Source organism: Eulemur rufifrons, chromosome 7 (assembly GCF_041146395.1).
Source record: "Eulemur rufifrons isolate Redbay chromosome 7, OSU_ERuf_1, whole genome shotgun sequence".
NCBI classification, from domain to species: Eukaryota; Metazoa; Chordata; class Mammalia; order Primates; family Lemuridae; genus Eulemur; species Eulemur rufifrons.
The window spans coordinates 92,326,262-92,352,994 of NC_090989.1; the positions used below are offsets into that span (position 1 = coordinate 92,326,262).

Sequence of the window (26,733 nt, forward strand, 5' to 3'; positions counted from 1 at the left end):
ACATGCCCCAAACCATAGCTGGATGATTTAAAAGAAGTTATAAACCTTCCCTTCCATGTTTTAGTCCTTTATTTGCCATATGAAAATACACCTATCTTCCCTTTCCACTGGATAGAGGCTCACAATAATAAATGATTTCAATATGAGATCTTTTAAGAAGAAATAAGGTTCTAAAAATGTGCTATTAAAGTTAAATAATACATGGTAATTTTTAAATTGTTTCAATTTAATTACTTGGAGAAATCCCTAAAATACCAAAAGTATATATTTCCATTATAGTCCAGTAAAGATATGGGATTAGAAGATCTACTCAATAGGAAAACTTACTTCCCCAGATCACTGCTGAATGTTCTTTTTTTTTTTTTTTTTTTTTTTAACTCTTGCCGCATTTGAAAAGCTGGTACTTTTAAAAACATAAGCAATGATCGGTCACTTCCACTTATTACAGTTTAAAGGTGTTTTTAAGAAAATATTCCCACTCTCCCTTTTTGTTAAAAATTAATGAACAATTGTTTTTTTTTCTCCTAAATGGGTTGTTCTGTTTTCATTTTTGTAGAATGAATGAAAGAAGAGAGAGAGAAAGGGCCACAGAGACATGAGCTTCTACTTGCAGGGGCAGACTCCTCTTTACAACAACATAGAAACATGTAAGAGATTCTCAAGATTTTCCAAAGCCAAAGAAGATGCCATCTTGTCTTCATTTTACCAGCAAGATCAATTTCAATATTTCTATATTAATTTTATATCAGAGATATTTTATTAGATACATTTGAAATAGAATTTTTAGTTTTCTCTGTCATGCCATTGGTTGGGGATCAAGCATTTGGAAGATATATATTTATCAATAAAACTTACAAGATAAGGTGAATGTTTACTTCCTAATAGTCATGTAATAACAATTATTTGATCCCAATTTTATATAACTGAGTGTGTCAAGTTGCAGGTCAGTATAGCTGGGAGTCTCAATACCAACTTCGCATGCCTCCAATGTAGAGGAATTTCCAATGCATAAACATGAGTAGGACCTGGCCAGTAAGCTCTTGATCTAGTAAGGAAGAAAGAAAATGAACACAGGAATTTAAAAGAGAAAGAGGAAACAAAAACAATCAATATAAATATTTTGTTTTATCACTTGGCAGTTTTAACTCCTGAAAGTGTACCTTCATTTAAAATATGAAGGAAAATAACTTTGGGTAATATCATTTTTAAATCTTTGATACTTTCTCATGAGAAATCTGTATAAAAAAATTAAACCATTGTCACTGGCTGTGTAAATATATTTTTAAAAAGAAAACAAAAATAAAAACAAGCAGTAAACAGTCAAGCAAGTCCATTTAAATTGCACTTTGTAGTACAAATCCGTTCCTTTTCTCTTCATTGGGAATAGCTTGTCAGGGCCTAATGATTTATTTAAATGAAGGGAATTTTATAGTCCTAGAATATTAGGATCCTATATTAACTTTTATGTTTCATGGATAAACAAGAGACATCACATCAAGTTTCCCAGGGACCATAAAATCTCCTCTTTTAATCACATATTCAGTTTAAAACCTCAGTGGCTTCACAGGCACTTTTTATGCACAACAAATAAATTGGCTTCTCGCCCATATCAGTTGCTTACCTTATTAAAACATTTTGGGAAGAACATGTGTAAAGGAGTAGTTTGAGGTGCTTGTGCCAATTGTCAGGGTATCACTTACTTTCATTACAAAGACTCCCACCTCAGCCTGCTGGGCAGAAGCATTCAGTCTTTCCTTCCTGGCATCTGTCTCCATTCGTGCAGCCCTCACAGCTCAAGCTGCAATCATGTCTGAGGGTGCGATCTCGGACATGTGATACCATCTTAGTTGGCCCATAATTGTCCACATAACTGAAAATGGAAATGAAACCCTTAATTTCTCATAGAAAATTATGAACCTTAAGCATACTTCCTAGAGTCTCAGAAAAGGACAACAGCAAAGCAAAGATATATCTTTTTAAAGTAAAGCTTATTTTCTTTTTTCCAATCATAATATTGGAATATCCTTAAGGAATACTTAGAATTTTTAGGAAAGTTAAAAGAAAAGGAATAGAAGGAATTACCACTGATTCAAGAATATAAAAATAATCAATATTCCTGGCATTTTGGTGCTTTTTCTTCCAGGCTTTTCTATGCATAGTTTTCTTTATTTTCCAAATAAATCTTTTTATTGAAATTTAATACACACACAGAGAAGGACATAAATCTCAAGTGTATACTTCAACTTTTTTTTTCACAATGTAAATAACCCATGTAAATGCCACTCAGATCAAAATATAGAATATTACCAATTTGATGGTGAGTACATATGGTGGTTGTTTTTCCATTCTTGCAATATATATAAACCTAAACATTTGTACTCCATGATATGCTGAAATGAAAAAAATTTTTAAAAATATAGAATATTACCAGCAACTCAAAATCTCAAAGGTGACTTGATGGTTCTCAATCATTAGCCTCACAAACTAAGCACTGTCCTGATCTCTATCATCATAGATTATTTCTCCTTATTTTTGAATTTTATATAAGTGGAATTGTAAAGTGTGTACTCTTTGGTGCCAAACTTCTTTCATGCAAATAAGGTCTGTGAGGTTTGTCCACATTGTGTATATAGGAGTTGATTTTTTGTAGTTATATAGTATTCCATTGTATAAATGTACCATCATGTATTTATCTATCCATTTTGTTCTTGAGGAAAATTGCCTTAATATGAATAAAGATGGGGAGACTTGTATACAGTTGTTTAAGGCTCATTTCAATTTAAGATTTGCCCTTGTTTTTCTAAGGTGGGGACTTTCAGATGTCTTAACTGAAAAGTTGACATTTTTATCAAGGCCTCTCTACCTTGGCAGACTCAAGCTCCAACTTCTGCCTCCCCATCACCATGATACTGCTGATAATTATGCTTTGCTCTTCACCCTCTAAGAACCTATCTCTAGATTTCCTGGCACAGCATACACATTGGCACAAAGCCTGAAGAGAAAAGCGGCAGAGACCATTCTGCTTGTCTGGTCTCATCTCTCCAGATCTTGGCTGCTCAAGTTCTGATTGCCTTTGTTGCCCCAAACTATTTCTATTCTGATTTTGAGTAGCCAAAATATCAGGAGTTTAAGGAACATTAAATTATTTCTATTTCTATGCAGAAGCATTTATTAATATTATTATTATTATTTGACCACGACATAAAAACATTTCAGATATTTTATTATACTGAATACATTCTAAAGCAATCATCAAGTTTTTATTTTGTTAAGATACAACAGATAGAGGGAGAACAAAAAGAACTGCTCTGTTTTACAAAGAAAAGAAGCAGCAGCAGACTGCCTGTAGTTAACTTTTGATAGAGATCGTGCTAATTTATTTTGATCAGAAGTGATTTGATGCTTGAGTTCCATTGTTTAGATATATAAGAAAAACTCACATTTTAAAGTTTTTTTCTTGGTCCACTTAAACATATTAAACAATTGTCTCCCTGTATTTTAAAACCTAAAAGGGAACTACATTTTTAAGCTATTTTAGGTAAATTTTAACTGTATAAAATGACTTCTAGTGGAGTTTTAATAGAAGAATTAAAAAATCCCAATCTATCTCCTCATTATGCTAATTTAAAGATATTTTAGCTCCATTTTCCTATATTACGCTTCAGGAGCACCCCTCCACCATGCACCCCCACTTCTACAAATACCTATATACATACAGCTTCATTGTGCAAAAGGAGAAAAGACAAAAGATGATGGATTTGGTAGAAAGCTCTGAAGAAGTGATTTTTAGCCCTACTTTTCTTGAAACCTCATGTTAAAACATTTGATGGCATTAAATATTGATAATGAAACTGCCTATAAAAATGTATGCAAATGATCTAAAAATAAAGAAGTGAGTATAACGAAGTAAATTCTTTTACTCATCAACTTTGTGCAAAGCAGCCAATTCTCAAATATCTTTTTCTTCCTCCTCATCTTCTTCGTCTTCATAGGTGAGAGGCAGAGAGGTAGCAGCATAATGAAGCAGGTGAAGTGGGCTCTTGAATAAGAGGCCTGAAAAACTTCACAACTTTTAATTCCTTTTCTTCTTCCTCTATCTCATCAACTTCTAAAGCTAAGACCATAGAGGACAATACAGGCCTTCGACATGTTGGTTAAAAGAAAGAAAAACTGTGCAAGGGTTGACAGAGAAATGAGAGAGTTTGAACTAGACAGCCAAGGCAGGGGGTGATGGAAAGGTAAAATGCTTTGAGATGACCATTTCAAAAGTCTGTTGTAAATGAAGGTGAGAAGCTACAAGCACAAAGTTAAAACTGCAGCAGAGAGAACAAAAAGGAAAAGAAGGAAAGATCTTAGTCTGAGAAGAGAGAGAGGGGAAGGCAGGTTGAGTTAAGTAATATGCGGTCCCAATTCCTCCTGAAGAACAAGATAAGGGTGGAAGTCGTTTAGAAAAGATATAATAAAACTCTTCACAGTGACTTACAGATGCAAGTTTTTCTGTCACTTCCAATTCTGTAGCCTTTTTCACAAGTATAGTCGTTATGTTCCCACAGAATTAACACATGGTTGGTCACAGACTATACTGACATCCAGACACTCGTCCATATCCAGGAAAATTTAAACAATATCTGCTTTTAGGCATTGAGAGATAAAATAGACATTACAGACTAACGGACACATTTGTGTTCCTCTTGTGACCTTTATTAATCAATAACAACTTACTGCCATATAGAAAGCAAGCATAACCCCCAACTTCTTTCTGAAGTGTACCCTGCCAATTACTTTTCTCTCACTCATTTCCAAGTTTATTGTAGTTCATCTACATAGACAAGATCTTTCTGAGACCTTGTTCATGAAGTTTAGATAAAGAACATAAAACTTAAAATAAATTCAATGGTCTCAGACTGTGCACAATTTTTCAGAGTGTTCATTCACTCTTGAATTATTCAACATATATGGTGGAACATTTACTCGGTGCATAATTCTGCACAAGGTTCGTAGAACATTTTACAGATGGAAGAACCCTAGGTCTTGATCTCACCTGACGTACTGATTTATGACCAAGTCTGAGTCCAGACTTTGGTCAATATGTTCATGATACTAAATGTTCATGTATGAAGCTGAGCTTCTGAGATTTCCCTCAGACTGTGGATACCTTTCCCATTTGCGTGTGTGTATGAAAGTATGTACATTCATGTCATACAATCATCTCTTGGCTTACTCTGCTTAAGAGCAGATGGTACATGAAATTAAAAAAAAAAATTTTGGCTCTGTTAATTGGATAGAATGTGGTAAATGATAATATACTCTACTGTGTTTAGTATATATAGATATCATAGTTGTATGTTCTTTGCTGTTGTCTGCACTGCAAAGCTGGAGAGCTGTGCTATCTATCGTTCTCAACAGAATTCAGAAATGTGTTTCTTTCACAACACTTTTCTCTGAGGCATTAAAGTCTTATGTAATTTAACTGTTGTTGGAATAGATATCAATCTTCTAATATTTGTTTTAAATTTAAAAAAACTATGGTTCAAAATAATGATAATAATCATCACAAGATGAAAATTTAAAGATTATACTTTTGTGTTGTTTTTGTTTTTATTTCAAAATATTAATTGAGGGGGCACAAGTGTTTCTGTTCCATGAATACCTTGTGTAATGCTTAAGTCAGGGCTTTTGGTGTGCCCATCACCAGAATAGTGTTTATTGTACCCACTGGGTAGGTTTTTATCCCATTCTCTCCCCTTCTTGGTTTCTCATGTCCTTTATATCACTCTGTGCCCATGTGTACCCATTGTTTACCTCCCACTTACTAGTAAGAACATATGGTATTCGGTTTTCCATTCTTGAGATATTTCACTTAGGGTAATCTTCTCCAGTTCCATCCAAGTTGCTGCAAATGACATTATTCCATTATTTTTTATGGCTGAGCAGTACTACATGGTGTGTGTGTGTATAACATTCTCTTTATCCACTCATAAATTGATAGGCACTTAGGTTAATTCCACATTTTTGCAGTTGTGAATTGTGCTGTGATAAATATTTGAGTACAGGTGTCCTTTTTATAAAATGACTTCATTTTGGGGGATAGATACTCAGTAGTAGGATTGCTGGATCAAATGGTAGGTCTACTTTTATCTCTTTGGGAATCTCCATGCTGTTTTGCATAGAGGTTGTACTAATTTGCACTCCTACCAGTAGTGTATTATGATAGGGGTAAGGTGGTATCTCACTGTAGTTTTAATTTGCATTTTTCTGATGATCAGTTATATTGAGCATTTTTTCATGTGTTTGGTGGCCATTTGTCTATCTTCTTTTGAAAAATTTCTGTTCATATCTTTTGCCTACTTTTTGATGGGGCTATTTGTTTTTTTCTTGATGATTTGTTGGAGTGCTTTGCAGATTCTAGATATTAGCCCTTTGTTGGATGCATAGCTTTTGAATATTTTCTCCCATTCTGTAGGCTGTCTATTCACTCTGTTGATTAATTCCTTTGTTTTGAAGAAGCCTTCTAATTTAATTGAGTCCCATTTATTTATTTTTATTGTTGCTGTATTTGCCTTTGGGAGATCAGTCATAAATTATTTGCCTAGGCACATGTCTAGAAGAGTTTTTCCTATGTTTTCTTTTAGAATTTTTATGGTTTCAAGCCTTATATTTAAGGCATGCCTTACATTTACTTTCACATTGAATTAATTTTTGTAAATGGCAAGAGATAGAGGTGTTGTTTCATTCTTCTGCATATGGCTACCCAATTTTTCCAGCACCATTTATTGAATAGGGCTTCCTATCCTCACTGTATGTTGTAGTCTGCTTTGTCAAAGATCAGCTGGTTGTAGGTAGATGGTTTTATTTCTAGGTTCTTTACTTTTTTTGTTCCATTGTTCTATGTCTCTACTTTTACACCAAAATCATGCTATTTTTGTTACTATCCTTATAGTATAACTTGAAGTCAGGTAATGTGATGCCTCCATATTTGTTCTCAAAGATTGCTTTGGCTAATCAGGCTATTTTTGGGTTTCAAATAAAGCTTAGAATTATTTTTTAAAGATCTGTGAAATATGACCTTGGTATTTTGATGGGGATTGCACTGAATCTGTAAATCACTTTGGACCGTATGGAGATTTTAATGATGTTGCTTCTACTAATCCATGAGCAAGGTATATTTTTCCATTTATTTGTATCATCTGTTATTTCTTCCATCAGAGTTTTGTAGTTCTCCTTGTAGAGATCTTTCACCTCCTTAGTTAAGTATATTCCTAGATATTTTATTTTCTTTGTAGCTATTGTGAATGATATTGAGTCCTTGATTTGATTCTCAGCTTCACTGTTATTAGTATATGGAAATGTTACAGATTTATGTACATTGATTTTGTAACCTGAGACATTGCTGAATTTGTTTATAAATTCTAGGAATCTTTTGGTGGAATATTTAGGATTTTCTAGATACAAGATCATATCATCAGCAAACAGCGATAATTTGACCTCCTCTTTCCTGATTTGGATGCCCTTTATTTCTTTCTCTTGCCAGATTGTTGTGGCTAGGCCTTACAACACCATGTTGAATAGAAATGATGATGATGGGCATCCTTGTCTTGTTCCAGTTCTTAGGGGGAATGTTTTCAACTTTTCTCCATTCATATAATGTTGGCTGTGGGTTTGTCACCTATGGCTTTTGCAATTTGAATTATATTCCTTCTATGTCTAGTTTGTTGATGTTTTTATCATGAAAGGGTGATATATTTTATGGAATGCTTTTTCTGCATCTATTGAGATAATAATGTGGTCTTTGTTTTTGTTTCTGATTATATAGTGAATCATGTTTATTGACTTGTGTATGTTGAACCATCCTTGCTTCCCTGGGATGAAACCTACTTGATCATAGTGGATTATCTTTTTGATGTGCCATTGAATTCAGTTTGCTGGTATTTTGTTGAAGATTTCTGCATCTATTTCATATGGGATATTGGTTTGTGACTTCTTTTTTAGTTGTGCCTTTTCCCGGCTTTAGGATAAAAGTGATGCTGGCTTCATAGAATGAGTTAGAGAGGATTCCCTCCTTCTCAATGTTATGTAATAATTTCTATGGGATAGATACCTATTCCTCTTCGTAGGTCTTGTAGAATTCGGCTATGAATCCATCTGTTTGGGGGCTTTTCTTTTTGTTGGGAGATCTTTTATTACTGCTTCAATCTCAGTGCTTGTTATTGGTCTGTTCAAGATTTCTGTTTTTTTTTTTTTTTTTTCCTGATTCAGGCTTGGGAAGTTGTGTGTTTCCAGGAATTTATCCTTTTCCTTCAGGTTTTCTAGTTTGTTGGAATAGATGGTTTTGTAGTTTCTTGGATGATATTTTGTATTTCTGTCTCCTTTTTCATTTCTGATCAAGGTTATTTGAGTCCTTTCTCTTCTATTTCTGGTTAATCTGGCCAGTGGTCTATCAATTTTGTTCATCTTTTCAGAACCAACTTTTTGTTTTATTGATCCTTTTTTTTTTTTTTTTTTGGTTTCCATTTTGTTCAATCCTGCTCTGAGCTTTGTTATTTCTTTTCTTCTGCTGGCTTTGGGTTTGATTTGTTCTTCTTTCTCTAGTTCCTTGAGATTTGACATTAAGTTGTTAATTTTTAATTTTTCTCTCTTTTTGATGTAGGCATTTAAGGGTATGCACTTTCCCTTTAGGACTGCTTTTCTGTATTCCATAGATTTGAAAAGCTGTTGTCCTCTTTGTCATTCAGTTTGAGGAAAGCTTTGATTTAGATTTTAATTTCAATATTAACCCAGGGATCATTTAGCAGCAGGTTGTTCAAATTCCATAACTTGGTGTAGATTTGAGTGTTTCTCTTGGAATTGATTTCTAGTTTTATTCCATTGTGGTCTGAGAAGATACATAGTATAATTTTGATTTTTTTTAATTTGCTAGGCCTTTTTTATGGCCTAACATATGATCAATTTTGGAAAATGTCCCATGTGCTGATGAGAAGAATTTATGCTCAGTAGTTTTGGGGTAGAATGTTCTATAAATGTTTGTTAGGACCAATTGTTCTAGAGTACCATTTAAGTCCAGTGTTTCTTTATTGACTTTTTGTTTCAATGACATGTCAGTGCATATTATGATGCTATTATTTATTTCTTTGCTTAGATCTAGAAGAATTTGCTTTATGAAACTGAGAGCTCCTCTGTTAGGTGCGTATATATTTAGGATTATTATGTCTTCTTGTTAAATTACTCCCTTTATCATTATATAGTGACCATCTTTTTTTTTTTTTTTTTACCATTGTTGATTTGAAGTCAATATTATCAGATATGAGAATGGATACACTTTTTTGCTTTTTGTTTCCATTTGCATGGAATATTTTTTTCCATCCTTTTACCTTGATTCTGTGTGAGTCCTTGTGGTTTAGATGTGTTTCTTGGAGACAGTAAATACTTGAGTTTTTTAAAAAATCCATTCACCCAGCCTATGTCTTTCAAGTGGGATATGTAAATTGTTCATGTTGACTGTTAGCATTGATATGTGAGATGCTGTTATGTTCACCATGTTTGGTGATATCTTATTGTTTTGTTTTCTCTCTTGTGCTATTGTTTTATAAGACTTGTGAGCTATAAGTTTGTGGTGTTTTTACACTGGTGAGTATCTATTGTCCTTTTGCCTGTATAATCCACTTTTGAGCATTTCCTGTAGGGCAGGTCTATTAGTGACAAATTGCCTCAGTGTTTGCTAAGTGTGGAAAAGTCTATTTCTCCATCATTTATGAAACTTAGTTTTGCAGGATATGAAATTCTTGTCTGGCAATTCTTCTGTTTAAGAAGATTAAGAATCAGGCCCAATCTCTTCTGGCTTGTAAGGTCTCCACTGAGAAGTCTGCTGTTAGCCTGATGGGTTTTTCTTTGTATTTTGGTTATAGCTCTCATCTTACAGCTTGTAGAATCTTCTTCTTCATTTTTACTTTTGCCTGGTTGATGACTATGCATCTTGGAAATATCTTGTTTGCTATGAATCTTTCTGGCATTTGATGATTATCTTATATCCGGATATTTGAATCTCTGGTGATTCCAGGGAAATTCTCTTCAATCATTCCCTTGAATAGGTTTACCATACTTTTTGCCTTTCCTTTTTCTCCTTCTAGGATACCTATAATTTGTATATTGGCTCATTTCTCATAGTCCCATATTTCTCTGAGTGATTGGTCATTATGATTTATTCTTTTATCTGCAGCTTTGACTGGACTGGGTTAGTGAGAAAGCCTTTTCTCAAGCTTTGAAAGTCTTTCTTCTGCTAGATCTAGCCTTTCATTGAAGCTTTCTGCTGTATTTTATAATACTTAAATGACTCATTTCTTTAAGTTCTGTTATATACTTTCTTATGCTGTTTATCTCTTTAGCAACTTTTTCACTTTTTTCATTCATGTCCTGAAAATTTTTTTTTTGGCTTCTTTCTGTTGGTTTTCAACTTTCTCTTCAATTCCATTCATCTCATTTGCCATCCATATTTTGAATTCCATCTCTGATATTTTAACAATTTCCTTTTGGTTAGGATCTATTGCTGTGGATATACTGTGATCTTTTGAGGGTGTCAAACTAGTTTGTTTTTTAACATTGCCAGAATATTTTGCTAGTTTCTTTTCATCTGAAATCTCTTCTCTCAGGTCAGGGCTGATTAGTTTGCAGCACACTTGTTCTCCTTTGCTGGGAATTCTCATCCTTAGTGAGAAGGAGAAATTCCTAGATAATGCTTTTGTTTCCTACTTCAGAGGATTGACCTGGAGAGGGAGGGGTAGATGCACTGAGAACCTGTAACACAGGTGTTTTCCTGCATTGTTTTGATCCCCAGTGGTTGTCACAGCCCAAGCTGATTCTGGGAAATATTCATTCAGATTGGTGTATGGGTCCCCAGGCCACTGTTGGAAGCTTGCACGGGTGGCTGCAAAAGTCCCTTTCCACAGAGGTGGGTGTTACAACATTGACCAGTGTCTAGATGGGTTATGACACCTTGGTTGGCACATGCACACATCATTAAACTGCAGTCAGTGGGGGTTCAGGTCATGTTACCTTGGTGGGTGCCTGGGTGTAGGTGCATCATGGGACCTAGGCCAATGCTGGGGAAATCTTCTTGTGGAGTAGTGGATTGGTACCTAGCCCTCTGTTGGAAGCTTGATCTGGGGACTGGGTGAGACCCTCTTCACTGAGGCAGGTGGCTGTTTGACAAGGTTATCTAGGCAGTGGCTGCAGGTGTCAGGGCTTCAGGTGTTTGCTCCACCCAGATCTAGGTGTAATGGCAGTATGTGATGGGGGATGGCTTGCGGCTAGTGGATCCATGTGGAGAGCTGGACTACAGATATGGCATCACCCAGGGCCAGGGGCCTTGTTCTGCTTGTCAGCAGTCAGGGCCACAAGGGTGTGGCCTGCCATCTGGCACACAAAACCAGTGGGCATGGCCTACCACATGGCATGCAGGTCCATGGGAACATGGACCTCCACATGGCATGTGGGGTCATGGTGCTTGTTCCTCCAGTTTGTATGCAGGACCATGAGGGTGTGGCCTGCCATTTGGCACATGGGTCCATGGACATGTGGACCTCTGATCAGCATCTGGGTCCACAGGAGCATGGGCCTTAGTGTGGCAGTGCATGGGGCCATGGGGCTTGCTCCACTGGTCAGCGCACAGGACTGTGGGGCTGGGCTACTGGGTGGCTGGGGCTTTGTCCTCACATAGGCCCCACTGAGGCTGCTACTGTGGGACCACTCAAGCTCCAGTTGAGTTCCCTGGGGGTGGGGGGTCCCTTGGCTCTCAGTCATGGGCATGTGAGAGCATCTGCTCTCCCTTTTCCCTCCTCAGCTTGGCAAGGGGTGGTTCTGGGACAAGTACAGTGAAGCTTATCCCTGTGTAGACCAGGAGCTCCAGACCTGAGAGCTCAGAGTGGCGTCAGCTGCAACAGCCTGGGAACTGAGGCCAGCAGGTCCCTGCTGAGCCTGCTCTCTGATGCAACTTCACCATATAGTCTCCAAGCAGTTCCCTGATCAAGAGGGATACTTGCAGTGGTGGTGGTGGGGCCCTTAACATCTCCAGTCACAGTGTCCTTGTTGGCAGTATGGGGACCTGGGGTTCTCTCCTTTATCACCTGCCCATATGTAGGGGTCTCTGCCAGGTACCTTCTGATTGTGGTGAGTGGAACTCCCCATCCCCATCTCCTTCACTCTGAGTGTCTCCTGTCTGTTCTCTGGTGATTTACAACGCTCTCTCCAAGAGGGTCTATCCATAGGTGAGCATCTATTTGCAGTTTTTGATCCTCTCCTAGACAACGGCATGTGTGGACTACTTCTATTCCACCATCTTGGCCTCCTTCAGATTATACATTTAAGGTAAACTTTTCAAGGTAAATTACAGCAATGACTTACATGAGGTATTCTTAATGGTATAAACAAAGTCAACTAACTCTACTCATTAAATTCAAACTCTTCTATATTAAAAAAAATACATAAGCAAGAAATACCTGAAAGGTAAATGAAGTAATATTAACAATTTAGATAGAAAATTACAAAATGACTCATCTTAAAACTTGCATTAGCTCTGTTAATATCAGAAATGTAAGGGATTCTGAGACAGATTTGGACTGCGGCTCAGGAACTGGAAATCCTTTTGCTACTGCTCTCTAATTAAAAAACTCATTGAAAATGACTTTCAGTAACCAACTTTTTAATTCCAGTCAAGCTTGCCATGGGTGATTCCTATGGCAGTGTGCCTGCCAAAATATCTCATTTGCATATATATATATATTAAATTAGGAGAAAGGGATTATGAACCAATGAACATGATAATAAAAATAGCTACTTTTAGTTGAGTGATTTTTCTTTGTCAACCACTGTATGAGGCACTTTATATTTATTACTTTACTTAATTCACCCACTAATCCTATATTGCCCTCATTTTACTGATGAGGAGCTAAGGCTCATAAAAGTTAGAGTGGTTCAAGGTCGTATGATGGTAAATGGTAGAACCACATAAAATCCAAGTCTCTTTAGTGTCAAAGTCTTCCCTTTTCCACTCTAGTCCTCTGCTTATATATTCTTCCTTCACTTATTGCCCCTTCACATCAGTTATTTCACGTTAGCTCTCAGGAACTTACCGTCACATCCACAACCACTGGAACTGATTGGAAAGCCTTCCTGGCAACTGCATTCATAGCTTCCTGAATAGTTGATGCAGGACTGGGCACGGTAGACTTCTCCATTCTCATATTCATCAAGGTCTGAAGGGTGAAAAGACACTTCTGTTATTACAGAGACAGGAACTTAATGTTCCTATGGAAGCACTGATGAGCCTCATTTCTAAATTAAAGCTGTTTTACTAATCATTTTCTATTTCTCAGGCCACATAATACAACCATTGAAGAAACTATAACACAAAAAGAATGAGACCCACTTTTGGTTTGTTTCTTGCATGCTTCTTCTATGCCTGTTATTTATGTTAAAAGCATGTAAATAATCTCCAAATGCATTTATAAGCATAGGAAAACAGATCTCTGCTATTTTTCCACTTTAAACAACAATCTGACTGAATAAACAGAGAACTTGAAGAACAAAAAAACAGCTTGACAAAGAAAAGCCAAAAAATTCCATTTAGTGAACATTTGACAGCTGCAAAGAGGAGACAGTCTTAGACTCCATAATGTGTTTGTTCTTCTAGAACTTCAGATCGAAGCAAGTTCCCAAGCAAAAGGAACTCACATGACTGGTGAGAGAAGTGGTAACTGCAGTTTGAGAGAGGGCAGAACACTTATTTTAAATATTATGTTTTAAATTATAGAATATTTTAGAGCATTTGCTTGAACTTTTAGATGATTCTGTGACTGGGATGAGTGAGGTATGGGAGTTTTTGTTGCATCTGTGACATCTTTACCATAGAATGTTCTGTCATAAGGGCAGTTCTCTAAGCAATGATCTTTAAGTCTGCTTCAGCACTATTATTTTAGAATTCTACAACCGTGAATTTTTCTTCTTAAGACATAACATCCCTGGGGAAAATAAAAATGCACCAGAAGATGTCAAACTGAAGTTCTTATCCAAAGGATAACCGATCTGGCCTGAGTTTTAAGGTGATCATTTCTCACATAATTGGCCAAGGAATAGCAACAGACATTTCACCACTGCTTTCCTTAGGCTGGACACCTGGGAATTGTTTGGTAAGGGTTTTAGCCTCTACATCCTTGGTTTAATTCAACGCCCTCTGTTTGTTGAGCTGTTAAGTTGGGTAGCCTGTCAGTGCTGAGTTTACAAAATCCTTTTGTTCCATAACTACATGAGCAGCCGTAGATAAAAAAAAGGTCAGTCTCTCAATTAGCTTTGGAGAGGGTATCAACTCAAGGAAATTAAGACGAGAGAAAGGAAGGGGAGAAAATGCAATCAGTCAATCAAGGTGAAGGGTCTCTATAAAATATCTAAATGAAGGTCATAGGACACAAAACATTTTTCTCTGGCAAAATGTCACAAGCAGTGCTACTTGCGAAATTCTAGATATTTTTTTCCTTTCTTATATTAAACCTTCTTTTTATTAATCTTTTATAGCATGAAGTAGAGGATAAAAAACTTTTTGAAAATTTCAGTTCCATTTCATTGAAAACATTATCCTTTAAGGTTTTTTTTTTTTTAATTTCCAGATTTTTTTGTTATTTGTCTCAGACACCACTAGGACCTTCAAACGTACAGATCTCAGGATTTCCTGTTTTCAACTAGCAAGATGCGCAATTGCATGACACAATTGAAAAATAAGTCCTTCAACCTATCGTTTTATGATCCATATTTGATTCTTCTATTAACATTCCTCTGGTGCTATTTCTAGCTTGTCTCATGTATATCATCCTCAATCTGGAACTCATCTGAAACCCCAATCTTCGTACATCACAAGCTATTCTTAAAATGCCCTTCTACTTCAACCCTTGCACCACCTGTTTCCTAAATTTCTTGATTTCTTTTCAGATGTTATCTGGCAAGATCTTTGCTTGTTTATTTTTCCCTTTTAATTTTCTTTCTCTCTGATGATCACATTTTACCTAAATTGGCCAATATACCAAATATTTCACCATTGCAGAGAAATCCATCTCTACAGAAAAATCTAGCTCTAATCAAAAGTAGAGGACCAAATGTAGCCAGGCAAAGCAATTAAACATTTGAGCTCTGACTTCAGAAAAGCATCAAAAGTGAGAAACTTGATCTTCTGTATCTGTCCCTCATACATAGTCACTGAATGAAACTCTACAAGGTTAGAAATATTTTGTAATAACTGTTGCAATAACTGAGAAATTGTTAATTTAGTGACTTTGTTGCTGGTCAGACATTTAAATTTTATATAGCTGTCTTTCAAATTGTGTCAACACACCTCTAGGTTTTAGCCCTAATAAATTTTTGCCTTTGGGCAAGACTGATTGACCATTTGCAGACTGGCTGATGTATTTCACATTTGTACAGTCTCATTTTTTTAAAGGTTTATACTAATATAAGCTGAAAAGAAAATCCATTGATTTCCTTTATGCATGAATGTTTTTTTTACAAACATACAAGGCCTTACTCTGTTTTTAGGCAAATAAGTAAAGCACGTATCTGTACACTCCAAATGAATCATTGCCTTTACGCTTGTGAATATTTGGTCTTTAGAAATGAATGTTTTTTTATTGTTAGAAAATGAAATAAACTTGAGCCATAAACAAAATAACATTGTCATGTTGACTGTTGCAATCTCATAAATATGCAATTGTCTACATTTTGACCCTGGCAGATGCTATTTGTTTCTAGCTATAAATAAGAACTTTACTGAATTGTACTTTTTAAAGAATAAAGAGAGACATTAAATTTTAAGTTGCAAAGAAAAGGTTCAGCAAAATTCCAGTTTCCCTTATTCAATACTCAAAAGAGGAACAAACAGAGAGATAGAAAAGAAGAAAGGAAGGAAAGAAGGGTAGAAGGAAGGAGGAAGAGGAAGAAAAAAAAAAGGAAAGCCTTTGTTTTTCCTATAAATACAAACTTTAACAAAATAGGAAAAAATATAAGCATATTTTTCATTACATAAAAAGAGGTAAGGAAAGCAATTGTTTTCAATAAGTTAACCACTGTAGACTCAGCCATGCAGAAGGCAATGTTGGCTCAAGAAATACAAGCAATGGCTTCAACAATTTATGAAACCAGAATACAGCAAAATTTCTTGAAGTTCATTCTGTAACATAGTGCCAAAATAAAAAGTCCCAAATACTTATACCATTGAAATTCACATTTTTCTATACTTAGTTGTCTCTAACCATATTGAGTAGCATAAAATATTCAGAAGATTTTTTAGTATTCATAATTTTTAAGAGCGGGAACATGGAACATAAAGCATAACAAAAGAAAATAAGCAAATGTGGTGTCATAATTCCTGAATAATGACAAATCACTACTTTAGGAGCTTGGAAATATTCTCAGGACTAGAGTACATAGTAATATAGTTGGATACCTACTATCCCTATTTATAGTAGATATTCCTTTTTCTCAGAAGCTCTAGATTAAACATTTCATTATGAAGCAAGGCTACGGTGGAATTTATTCTTCTCATTGTCTCCAATGGTATAAATTCTAATAATAAGTTGGAAAACTTAGTAATTAAAAATGGGTATGAGCCAGGTTATCCAAGAAATGATACATTTTAAAGTTTTCTTTTAGAATATAGCTACCTGCCATATCAAAGTTGAACATGCAACCAAATCATTACCAAGTTGAAAACCAATACAAATGATGTAGTTTCTGCTTGCGGTAGAAAAAATTGGAGTACATGGTAGCACTTATTGTTGGAATTACAAATTATATTTGATGGTTAGATAGACCTTGGAGTATTTTCCTGAAATAAACTTATTAAGTCCATATATTTTGTTAAGATGTTTTAAATCTCCTTTAATTTCAAGGTAAATATCTAAATGTGATATCTTCTGTTAAGCAATCTTTCTTTAACATTTATTCAGTAGCCAGAGCCTCTGTTCAATCTATTTCTCCTTGCAGTTTGAGAGATGTTGCTCACATTATAGCAGTAAGTACTAGAAATGAAAGGGCTAAAGGAACCCAGAGCAACTTTTGAATGAAGATGGCATTTATCAAACATTACCTATGCATGTTTTCTCATCTGAATCAAGCTGGTGTCCATGGTTACAGGAACAATGAGGCCCACCAATTGCATGTTCACAGTGATGAGAACAACCACCATTGTTCTTTTCACAGCTATTGACAATTTTCAATTCAATTTCTTTCCAAAACAAGCAAAAGAGGGTTATTAGCATAACAACAGAGAAACCTGAATATATGTCAACAATGGGTACGTTCACATTCTCTCAATTGGGAGGATGACAAACTTTATTGGAAATCTATCAACACTTTATACATATAAAAGTCTAAAGTCTGATAAACATTGAAAATGTTTTTACCATATTGAAATACTAATAAACCAATAAATGATGTTAAGTTGACTAAGTGATGCAAAAAGATAATGATGAGTCCACCAGTGATTATTAAACACTTTTATCTTAAAGGACACATGCCTTTGGGAATTCTCAGTATTTTAAGGATATAAAAAATTATGTATATTGAATCAATGATCAGAAATCAAATAGGTTGTTTGACAGCTGACATTTTTGTTCTCAAGCTCATAATATGCTATATTATCTGTCCTTTTTAGTGGCTACATGAGTACATAAAAATGCTGTTAAAAAATAAACTTGGAACAAAAACGTAAATACAAAACCAATGAATTAACTGATCATATGTAGCTAGTGTCATGTTGATGTGCTAATCAGCTTTGATGTATATGAGAATCATTTATTACGTAAACTAGTACTTTAAAAACCAATTTGCCAATCCTGGTACATGTTACTAATTTGGGGCATATTGGTGGGCGTCAGCCTCAAAATATGAATACCAATATTGTCTTAAGCACACAGGTATTGGACTTGCTTGTTTTCTAAATGAGGAAATGAGAAATAAAAAGATGTTTGGAATCTGTGTTTAAAATATGGAATTTAGATACTCTGAATGCTATTTTTACCACTGGAATTCTATGGTTTTTCATTTGTGTTGCTTGAACACACCGCGTCTTACTGAAAGCATCTATATTGGTTTATTCCCTTTCAGTCTTAACTCCTGAATCATTTGGAAGAAGAAAAATGGGACTGAAAGAGTGGAAGTGGAATATTCTTAACACAAAGAAATGATAAATGCCTGAGGTGATGGATCCCAATTACTCTGATTTGATTTTGTATTAAAACAACATATGGACCCTGTAAATATATACAAATATTATAAAAAGAAAGGTGGGAAAGAACAGGACAAGGATATTTGAGATTGTGGCACTCCTGGAAAGCACATATCATCATTAGAACTGCCTGGATATACGCTACAGTTCCAGAAACCATCCTCCCTAGTTCCCAGCCTCTGGCCTAGGGCAGGCAGCAGCCTCGCGTGCTCCCAAGCACTCAGTGCACATCCCTGTCATTGTGCTCATCCCACTGTGCCATTATCATCTTGATTACCCAGCTCATAACAGATGTTCAGAAATAGGCTTTGAATGATTGAATAAACAAAAGAAGAATTATGCTAATCAATGTATTGTTGAAAATAAGAAGCCCCTTGGGTTTAGAAACAGCTAGTTTAGGATTGAGCAAAATTAGAAAGTTAAAGGAAAGATTAAAATAATAAAGGGACCTGATACTTTTCATGGTATGTTAACATATATTCTTTAGGGAGACATATTTCAAATTATATCTCTGGCTGTGGAGATAGGTACATGCATATCTTTATGATACAGAATTGAGGGTTTTTTGTCCCATATGTTTTCCATGGCCATTCTTATAAGGAGGCATTTTAAAATATTTATGAATCATATTTGGTATCTTAGAGTCTATCAAATTAACCTCCATCATATTTTAGCGAGAAAAGTAAGGTCAGTTGAGGTGGAATCACTTCTTTAATAACATTTACAGCACTATTGATATAAAAAGCCAAGTCTTCTGGGCTAGTTTTTTCTACTATATAATGTTTACTCTCTCAGATTGCTTTCACATATTTAAAGTTCAGAAACATACTCATTTTTAAACTTCATTTTGAATAACAGTATTATAATTAAATGAAATTATCATAAGTACATTTATTTGAATGCTTATACTATGCAAGATATCATATGTGCTTATTAATCTAAATATTACAAGAAGCCTTAAAAATAGCATTATGATTTTTGCTTAGCAGACTAGAAAATGAAGATAAAAGATTTGCCCAAGATAACAGAGCTAGTAAAAGGCAGAGTTATCTAATTCAGAGGTATTTCCCTATATAATATCATGTGGAAAGAAAAAATAATTTGACTAGCAGTAGTAGTGTAATTTATTTCACTGAAAAGTAATATTTTTCTAAGAGATACAGTGCAATATAGTAGAAAGAGCAAAAAATTTAAAATCAAAAGTCCAGACACTTTAGGGCTGTGTGATCTTCTGTAAATTATTTTATATTTCTGATCCTCAGTTTTTCCCATTGTTAACATGGGGACTGAGTTACATTAAGGTTTGAAGGCAAGCTATATCAATCCTACAGATATATGAAATTTGATTATCAAAGTATTTTAAAAAGGGAGAATTTTTAAATGAACTTCTGGATTTCCACCTTTTCTTCAAAAACCAAAGGACTCCTATTTTTAAAAAACAAAGTCAATCACCCATGTTACAGTCATTCCAAAACATAGTTTCGTAGTTTCTTATAAACTTAAATATACACTTACCATATGGCCTTGAAATTCCAGCCCTAGGTATTTACTGAAGAGAAATAAAACAAACATGTTCACACAAAAACCTGAATGCAAATGTTTACTTTACAACAGCTCTCTTCATAATTGCTCAAATATGAAGACAACAATCCAAATGTCCTTCAATGGGTGAACAAAAAACCAACTGTGGTATATCCACACGATAGAATACTACCCATCAATGTATAAAACTCTTTATATGAGCAAAAACTTGCTGAATCCCAAAGGCATTATGCTGAATGCAAGGTTATACACTGTCTGCTCCCATGTACTGATGTTCTTGAGAAAACAAACTTCCGGTGAGGGAGAACAGATCAGTAGTTGCCAAAGGTTAGGGATGGGGAATAGATGACAAGCTGAAGATAGCACAAGTGAGTTTCTGGGGTTGATGAAACTGTTCTTACTCCTTATTGCAATGGTCTTTACATAAATCTATAGTTGTGTTAAAATGATAGAACCATACACAAAAAATGTAATTTTACTGTCTGTTAATTAAAAACATAAATTAAGAGAAGAGATCCCACATTTTTCTCCAGCCACTGCCACTCTGCCCGATTTCTTAGTAGCATTTGACACCATTGGCCACTCCTTTCTTCAATCTTTTCTTATATTGCCCTTTAGGAAATCACACTATCCAGATTTCCAACAAAGCTTACTGGACATTCTTTTTCAGTCTGTCCTGTCTCTCCATCGCATTCCAGGTGCTGATTGTTGGAGTCCCCAGTCTCAGTTCTCTGTGCTCCCCTCCAGAAACCTTCACTGTGCAGGTGGCCCCGTTCTCACTCATGGCTTAAATATGAGCATCTACATGTTAATGAGATTCTCACTCCAGCCTTGACATCTACAAACTTCCAGACTTTTATATTAATATCTAGTTAGAAAATAGAAACTACCTACATGCCATTTCTATACCACAAAAATAGAACTCGTGACTTCCAAACATACCTGGTGGTCCATCCCTAAACCTGTTCTTCCACCAGAATCTACATTTTGGTAAAAGGCATTCTTATTCAACTTTTTCTGATGCCCCAAACCAAGAATTATGCTTGATTCCTCTTTTTTTCCTGAAATCCACATCAGTAATTCCTCTCAGGTTTCCCTACAAAATAAATCTCAATTCTGTTCTCACCATCTCCAGTGTTGCTACCTTAATTCAAACCTCCATCAGAGCTCACCTGACTGACTCTTATCTTGCCTTTACTCACACTCCCTACTGTCTATTCTCTACAGAGTAGCCATAGAGATTTTTTTAAAATGTAAACATATCACACTGCTCCTTGTTCAAAACCACCCAATGCCTTCTCATCACATTTGGAATAAAATCCAAATCCCTTGCGATGGCCTACAGGTCTTATATGATCTGACTCATCCCTCCTCCTGCCTACTGCTCTGACTTCATCGCCTCTCTCTTCCTTTTGTTGATTATTTTCCAGCCCACACTGGTTTTCTATTTCTTGAGCACAAAACAAGCTCAGCCCTACCTTAGGGCTGACTTCTTAGTGCTTGCTGCTCCCTCTTCTTGAATCTTCTTATCATTATACATTATCACTCTATGACATGATGGTACACATTTCTTTGATTACTTTTCTACTTTCTGTCTCCTCTGTATGGCTGCAAGTTCCATAAGGGCAGGAACTTTGCCTGACTTGTTCACCATCGTATCTCTAGTGCTGAGAACAGTGCCCGGTATGTGGTAGGTGTTTAGTGGGTATTTGTTGAATAAATCAGTGAGTTTAGCCAAACTGGCGTAGTGATTGCTCTGGGCGATAGTTGGATAGGTAGCTGGAGGCAAGCAATAGCTGTCCTCTTTCGCCCCAGAACGCCCTCTCTGATTCAACACAGTCCCCACAATGCCCTATTTTCTTATACTTAGCCTGCTTTACACATTTATATTTAATGCCTATCTTGTGTTGGTGTTAGCATTTTGCCCCCTGGATTAGATTATATTTAAGGTACTGGAAACTGTAATACATTTCAAATACTAATGGATTCTTTAAAGGAAGAAAAAAGCAGTGAAAGTATCCATTTGACAAATTTTATGTAGGCTTCTCTTATTGCTGTTTGCCTGTGATATTGCATCAATAGAGTTCTGAGATTGCTTGTGGTAATTTGATTTAAATATAAATAATACTATGGTGACCTCATTAAATATATATAAGACTAAAATAAGCGCAAACTCAGATCTCTAACTGTCCACCAGATGAAAGCTGAGATTTTGAATCCTTGATCCAGATTATAAACAATCTTTTACTATTACACTTTAAAAAAATCATACTTAAAATCTTTTTTAAATGATCTTTGTAGTTTCTTATAGGTAACCAATATAGTTTGCTTGATGGAAAACAATTGCATTAAATAGGTATGGACCATAAGCTAAACTATGTTATGTATTGCTTTGTAATTTGGGGAAAGTATGCTGTATCTGGAATTTACCACTTTCTAATCACAAGATAGTGATTGGTAATTCATAGCACACTGTGAGGATTTAATGGTTGAAATTACATAAATATAAAATGTTGTTTTCTAGGAAAAAAGAAAAACAAGTTTCATCCTAAAATATACTTGTTAGATGATGGGCACATAAAATTCATAGTTAAACATTACCATGCTCTAAAAAGATTTACTCCACCTACAGGTTTTGAAACAGCTCAAAATACCAGTTTTCACCAAGAAAGGTTTATATGTCAGTTAGTAAATATTGAGGTCTGGTGAGGATTGCAGAAACAGCCTAGCCAAATATTCAAATAAGGAAATAAATGTAAAAATATACTTCTACCAAATGTATTCTACTCTAGAGTAAATTGCTTTCCCAAGTAAATTCTACAGAAAGCCTTACTTCATAACTCATTATCAATAATGACCCCCTCTTTCATGATAACTGAGAATGCACCAATTAAGTTGCAAAAGGTTTTATTTCATACATTTGTAAAATGTACTCATCCTCTAAACCTCTGGCCATATTAAAAAGCCAAAACATTAATAAGAAAGAAAAACCCATCCACATTTTTCTCAGCCTAAAAGGACTCCTTAGGGCATTCAGAAAAAGACAGACTTCAGAAGAAATTGTACCTTAATTAGTAGTCAATTTTTCTTTCCCATCTTACTTAGTTTGCTCCTTAAAAGGCAAATATCACTGCAGCAAATATTCAGTCTTTAAGAAACAAAAATATACCAACAGACTTTAAGGAGTATAGAATTAAAGAAACATAGAATTTTATACAGGAGAGAAGAATGAAGAATTTAGGGACTCTAATAATTTCTCTTCATGAGGGAGCTCATGTAAGAATGCTAAAATATTTATTCTATTTATCGCTATTTTTATTCTTATTCCTGCATTAAAAGTAATAAAAATACATATAATATATTCAAATACCTGATGAAGTAGAAATGATAGAGTATCTGAAGCAGAAAGACCCTCATTCAAGTCCTAATTCTTTCATTTACTAAGTATATCATTGGGTTCTTAGCTTCAGCACTGAATGGGTGGTTTACTAAGATGTGAAGAACTGGGAAGAGGATCTTTGGGACTGAGACTTAAAATCAGCAGTTCTGTTCTGCTCTATCAAGTTTGTAATGACTACCAGTCATTCAGGTAGAGATGCTGAATAGATAGTTTGGTATATTCACATGTAGTTAAAAGAAGGAGAAAGGTTGGAAATATAAATTTTACATTAAGAGAAAGGTCAGAGATGGAGAAGAAAACTAGAAAAGTATAGTATTATAACATAGATGATAAGAGAAAGTGTTTCAAGAAGAATGAGGTTAGGCGACTATGTTGAAAGCTACTGAGAGGTCAAGTAGGTTAAAATCAGAGATGTTACCATTCAATCTGGTAGCATGGAGGGCATGGGTGACTAGCAAAGTGGTAGAGATGAAAGCCTGATTAGTGTGGGTGGATGGGAGAATACAAGATTAAAAAAAGGAGTTATTGGCTATAATCATCACAAATTTTGCAGTGAAGCGAATCATACAGTAGCTCTAATGAAATGTGGGCTCACATGAGAGTAGTTCAAAGACAGAAGATACTTGACCATGTTGCTGTGCTGAGGAGAATGATTTAGAAGAACTAACACTTCAGAAAAGATGGGGATAATTGCAAAAGAAAAGATCTTGAGATGTTAAGAGAGCATGGAATCCAAAGCACAGTGAAGATGACATTTCATAATAATAAGGCCACTTCCTTCATATTAATAGGAGGGAAGCCTTTTCTATAGGACTCTATGGGAGATTTTGGGTCAATTATTACCTTGAATGATAGTTTGCATCCATTTTTGATGACATAAGAGACAAGGTAAAGACAAAGGCAAAAAGGGGGCGATATAAAGATTTGGAAGAGAAAGATGTGTTAAACACTTAATTTGATGAGGGTGAAAGTAGACATATTCTGATAGTACAGGTTTGTCCAGCCATGCTGCTTAGTCATTTAAGATTTGTCGTCCTGAATTTAAAGCAAAATCAAGTTAGCATGGTTCTGTTTTGAACACAGTAAAATTCACCTGCTAAGTTATAGATATGAACTGGGGAAAGAAAGGAAGAAGTCACTGAGAGAAATATTGGGTCTGAAGATGAAGAAGAAAAATGAACTGTTGCTGTGCCAACACCACACAAGAGGCAGAGATGGAGAAATCAGCCATAAAAATAAGAAAAAAAAAATGCTGTCATTTGGAAAAGGATGGAAGAAGTAGGACAGGTGAGGATGGGAAATATTAAGGTAGAAAATATGGTACTGAAGGGAATCAGTATCAGATAATTTAAGCTTAGTAAAGTAGGAAATGTGCTCATCTACAGATTAAGCAGGGGATCAGTGGGGAAGATGTGAGAGAAGGAGATAGCTGTAATAGCAGCTACAGCTAATAACTCAGTATATTGACATTTAATAAGGGATATGTTAAGTTGTATAACTGAGCCTAGGGAGGAAGAAGTTAAGGTTAGATGACATGGATTATAATTTTTTTGAAGAGAAGGGGTAGAGGGATTAGTTGGTGGAAGAGAAGGCAAAGCAAGAAAGAGCTTTATAAAGAGGCATGATGAATGGCGGTGGGAAGGGTATGGCCAAAAAGGATATTCTCATTAGAGCATCCAATGTGTCACACATGGTACTACAACCTAGAGCTGCTGTTTGTAGCAATGGTTCCTCCACCCATGCTAGTTTCTTTTCCTTGAATTTTACATTAGGGTTATTAGTGTTCGATAAATATTGCATAGCAGAGCTGATAAAGTAGGCAGACTCTTCACAAAAAAGATCCATGAGCCTAAAAGAGCCCCAAGTTAGAAGACCTGAGACTTAGTCCTTGCTGACTGCCCTGGATTATTATGAAAACCATTTTCTATTGACTCTGGGCCTCTGTTCCTTCATGTATAAAATGCGGGAGTCAGACTTCTAAGTCCCCACCCCTACCCTACCTCAGTGGAAAACATTTTCAGGTGCCCCTACCTTGGCAAAATATTCAGTGCTCTTTTGTTTTTTACTCTCATTTAATACTTATAAAATACCACACATTTCCTATGCTGCAACTGGTTGCCACTTACTGTAACACCGTTTTCCATAAGCTCCCAGCTCAAAGCCAGGGTGAAAGATCCCACAGAGTTCACACAGTAATGACGGCAGTGAGCAAGCCCTTCAGCATACTCTGTTATATCTGCAAAAAGAGACACAACAGCTAAGTCTTAGGAGCTCTAACTAAGACTTACCAGCAAACTATAAAAATGAATTAACGTATCTCTTCCCCATTGACCCCCAATACCCAGTGTAACAGTAAATACCACACAGGTTCCATATTCTTTGTATAAAGGGGGCATTTATAAATAAACCAACTGCTATGACATTACCTCTAGTGTTGGCCTCTAGTGCTCTCAAACACTTCTATTAGAACCTACTAGTATCCATTAATTGGGAAAAAGAGAGAAGAAAAGAAAAAATAGGCTTAATCGGTTTCTTAATAATATAGAGAAGAAGTCATTGTAATTTGTCTTTAGGAATATACATCCCATTCTTAACCAAAATGACATCTTCCTGATTTAAATTAGATAGTATGTGTGGCCATGGGCAAGGCAGAGTTAGGGCCTTCATATTTACCTATCCATGGTTTGTGCTATATACATTTGACTGTCACAAGGCAATGCCATTTAGACACCAGTATCCTCTCTCTTTACTGACATCAATAGTCAATTCCGTTCAGTGAAACTTCAGTTTTGTGGCCCAGGTGATCTCTGCTTCATCTCTTTTTTTTTTTTTTTTAATTTCAGCATATGGGGGTACAAATGTTTAGGTTACGTATATTGCCCTTGCCCCCCCCCAAGTCAGAGCTTCAAGTGAGTCCATACCCCAGATGGTGTGCATAGCACTCATTTTGTATGTATATACCCACCCCTTCCTCCCTCCTCCCTTCTGCCCAACGCCTGATGAATGTTATTCCTATATGTGCACTTAGGTGTTGATCAGTGAAACCAATTTGATGGTGAGTACATGTGGTGCTTATTTTTCCATTGTTGGGATACCTCACTTAGTAAAATGGGTTCCAGCTCCATTCAGGAAAATATAAGAGGTGCTATATTACCATTGTTTCTTATAGCTGAATAGTACTCCATGGTATACATATACCACATTTTATTAATCCACTCTGTATTGATGGGCACTTTGGTTGCTTCCACATCTATGCAATTGTGAATTGTGCTGCTATAAACATTCGAGTGCAGATGTCTTTTTAATAGAATGTCTATTATTCTTTTGTGTAGATGCCCAGTAATGGGATTGCTGGATCAAATGGTAATTCTACTTGTATCTCTTTAAGGTATCTCCATATTGCTTTCCACAGAGGTTGCACTAGTCTGCAGTCCCAACAGCAGTGTATGAGCGTTCCTATCTCTCCACATCCTCGCCAATATTTATTGTTTTGGAACTTTTTGATAGCGGCCATTCTCACTGGAGATAAATG

The 26,733-nt window shown here is 35.7% G+C and overlaps 1 protein-coding gene across 1 annotated transcript in view; it reads right to left on the reverse strand.

Moving 5' to 3' along the window:
- Positions 1-3,986: 3,986 nt before the first annotated feature.
- LOC138385770 (EGF-like and EMI domain-containing protein 1) overlaps positions 3,987-26,733 on the reverse strand; it is a 94,601-nt gene continuing 71,854 nt past the window's right edge. The window contains 5 exon segments of the mRNA XM_069472000.1: positions 3,987-4,114; positions 13,122-13,244; positions 17,120-17,257; positions 25,328-25,372; positions 25,375-25,437. Of these exon segments, the coding sequence (XP_069328101.1) occupies positions 3,987-4,114; positions 13,122-13,244; positions 17,120-17,257; positions 25,328-25,372; positions 25,375-25,437 (497 nt within the window).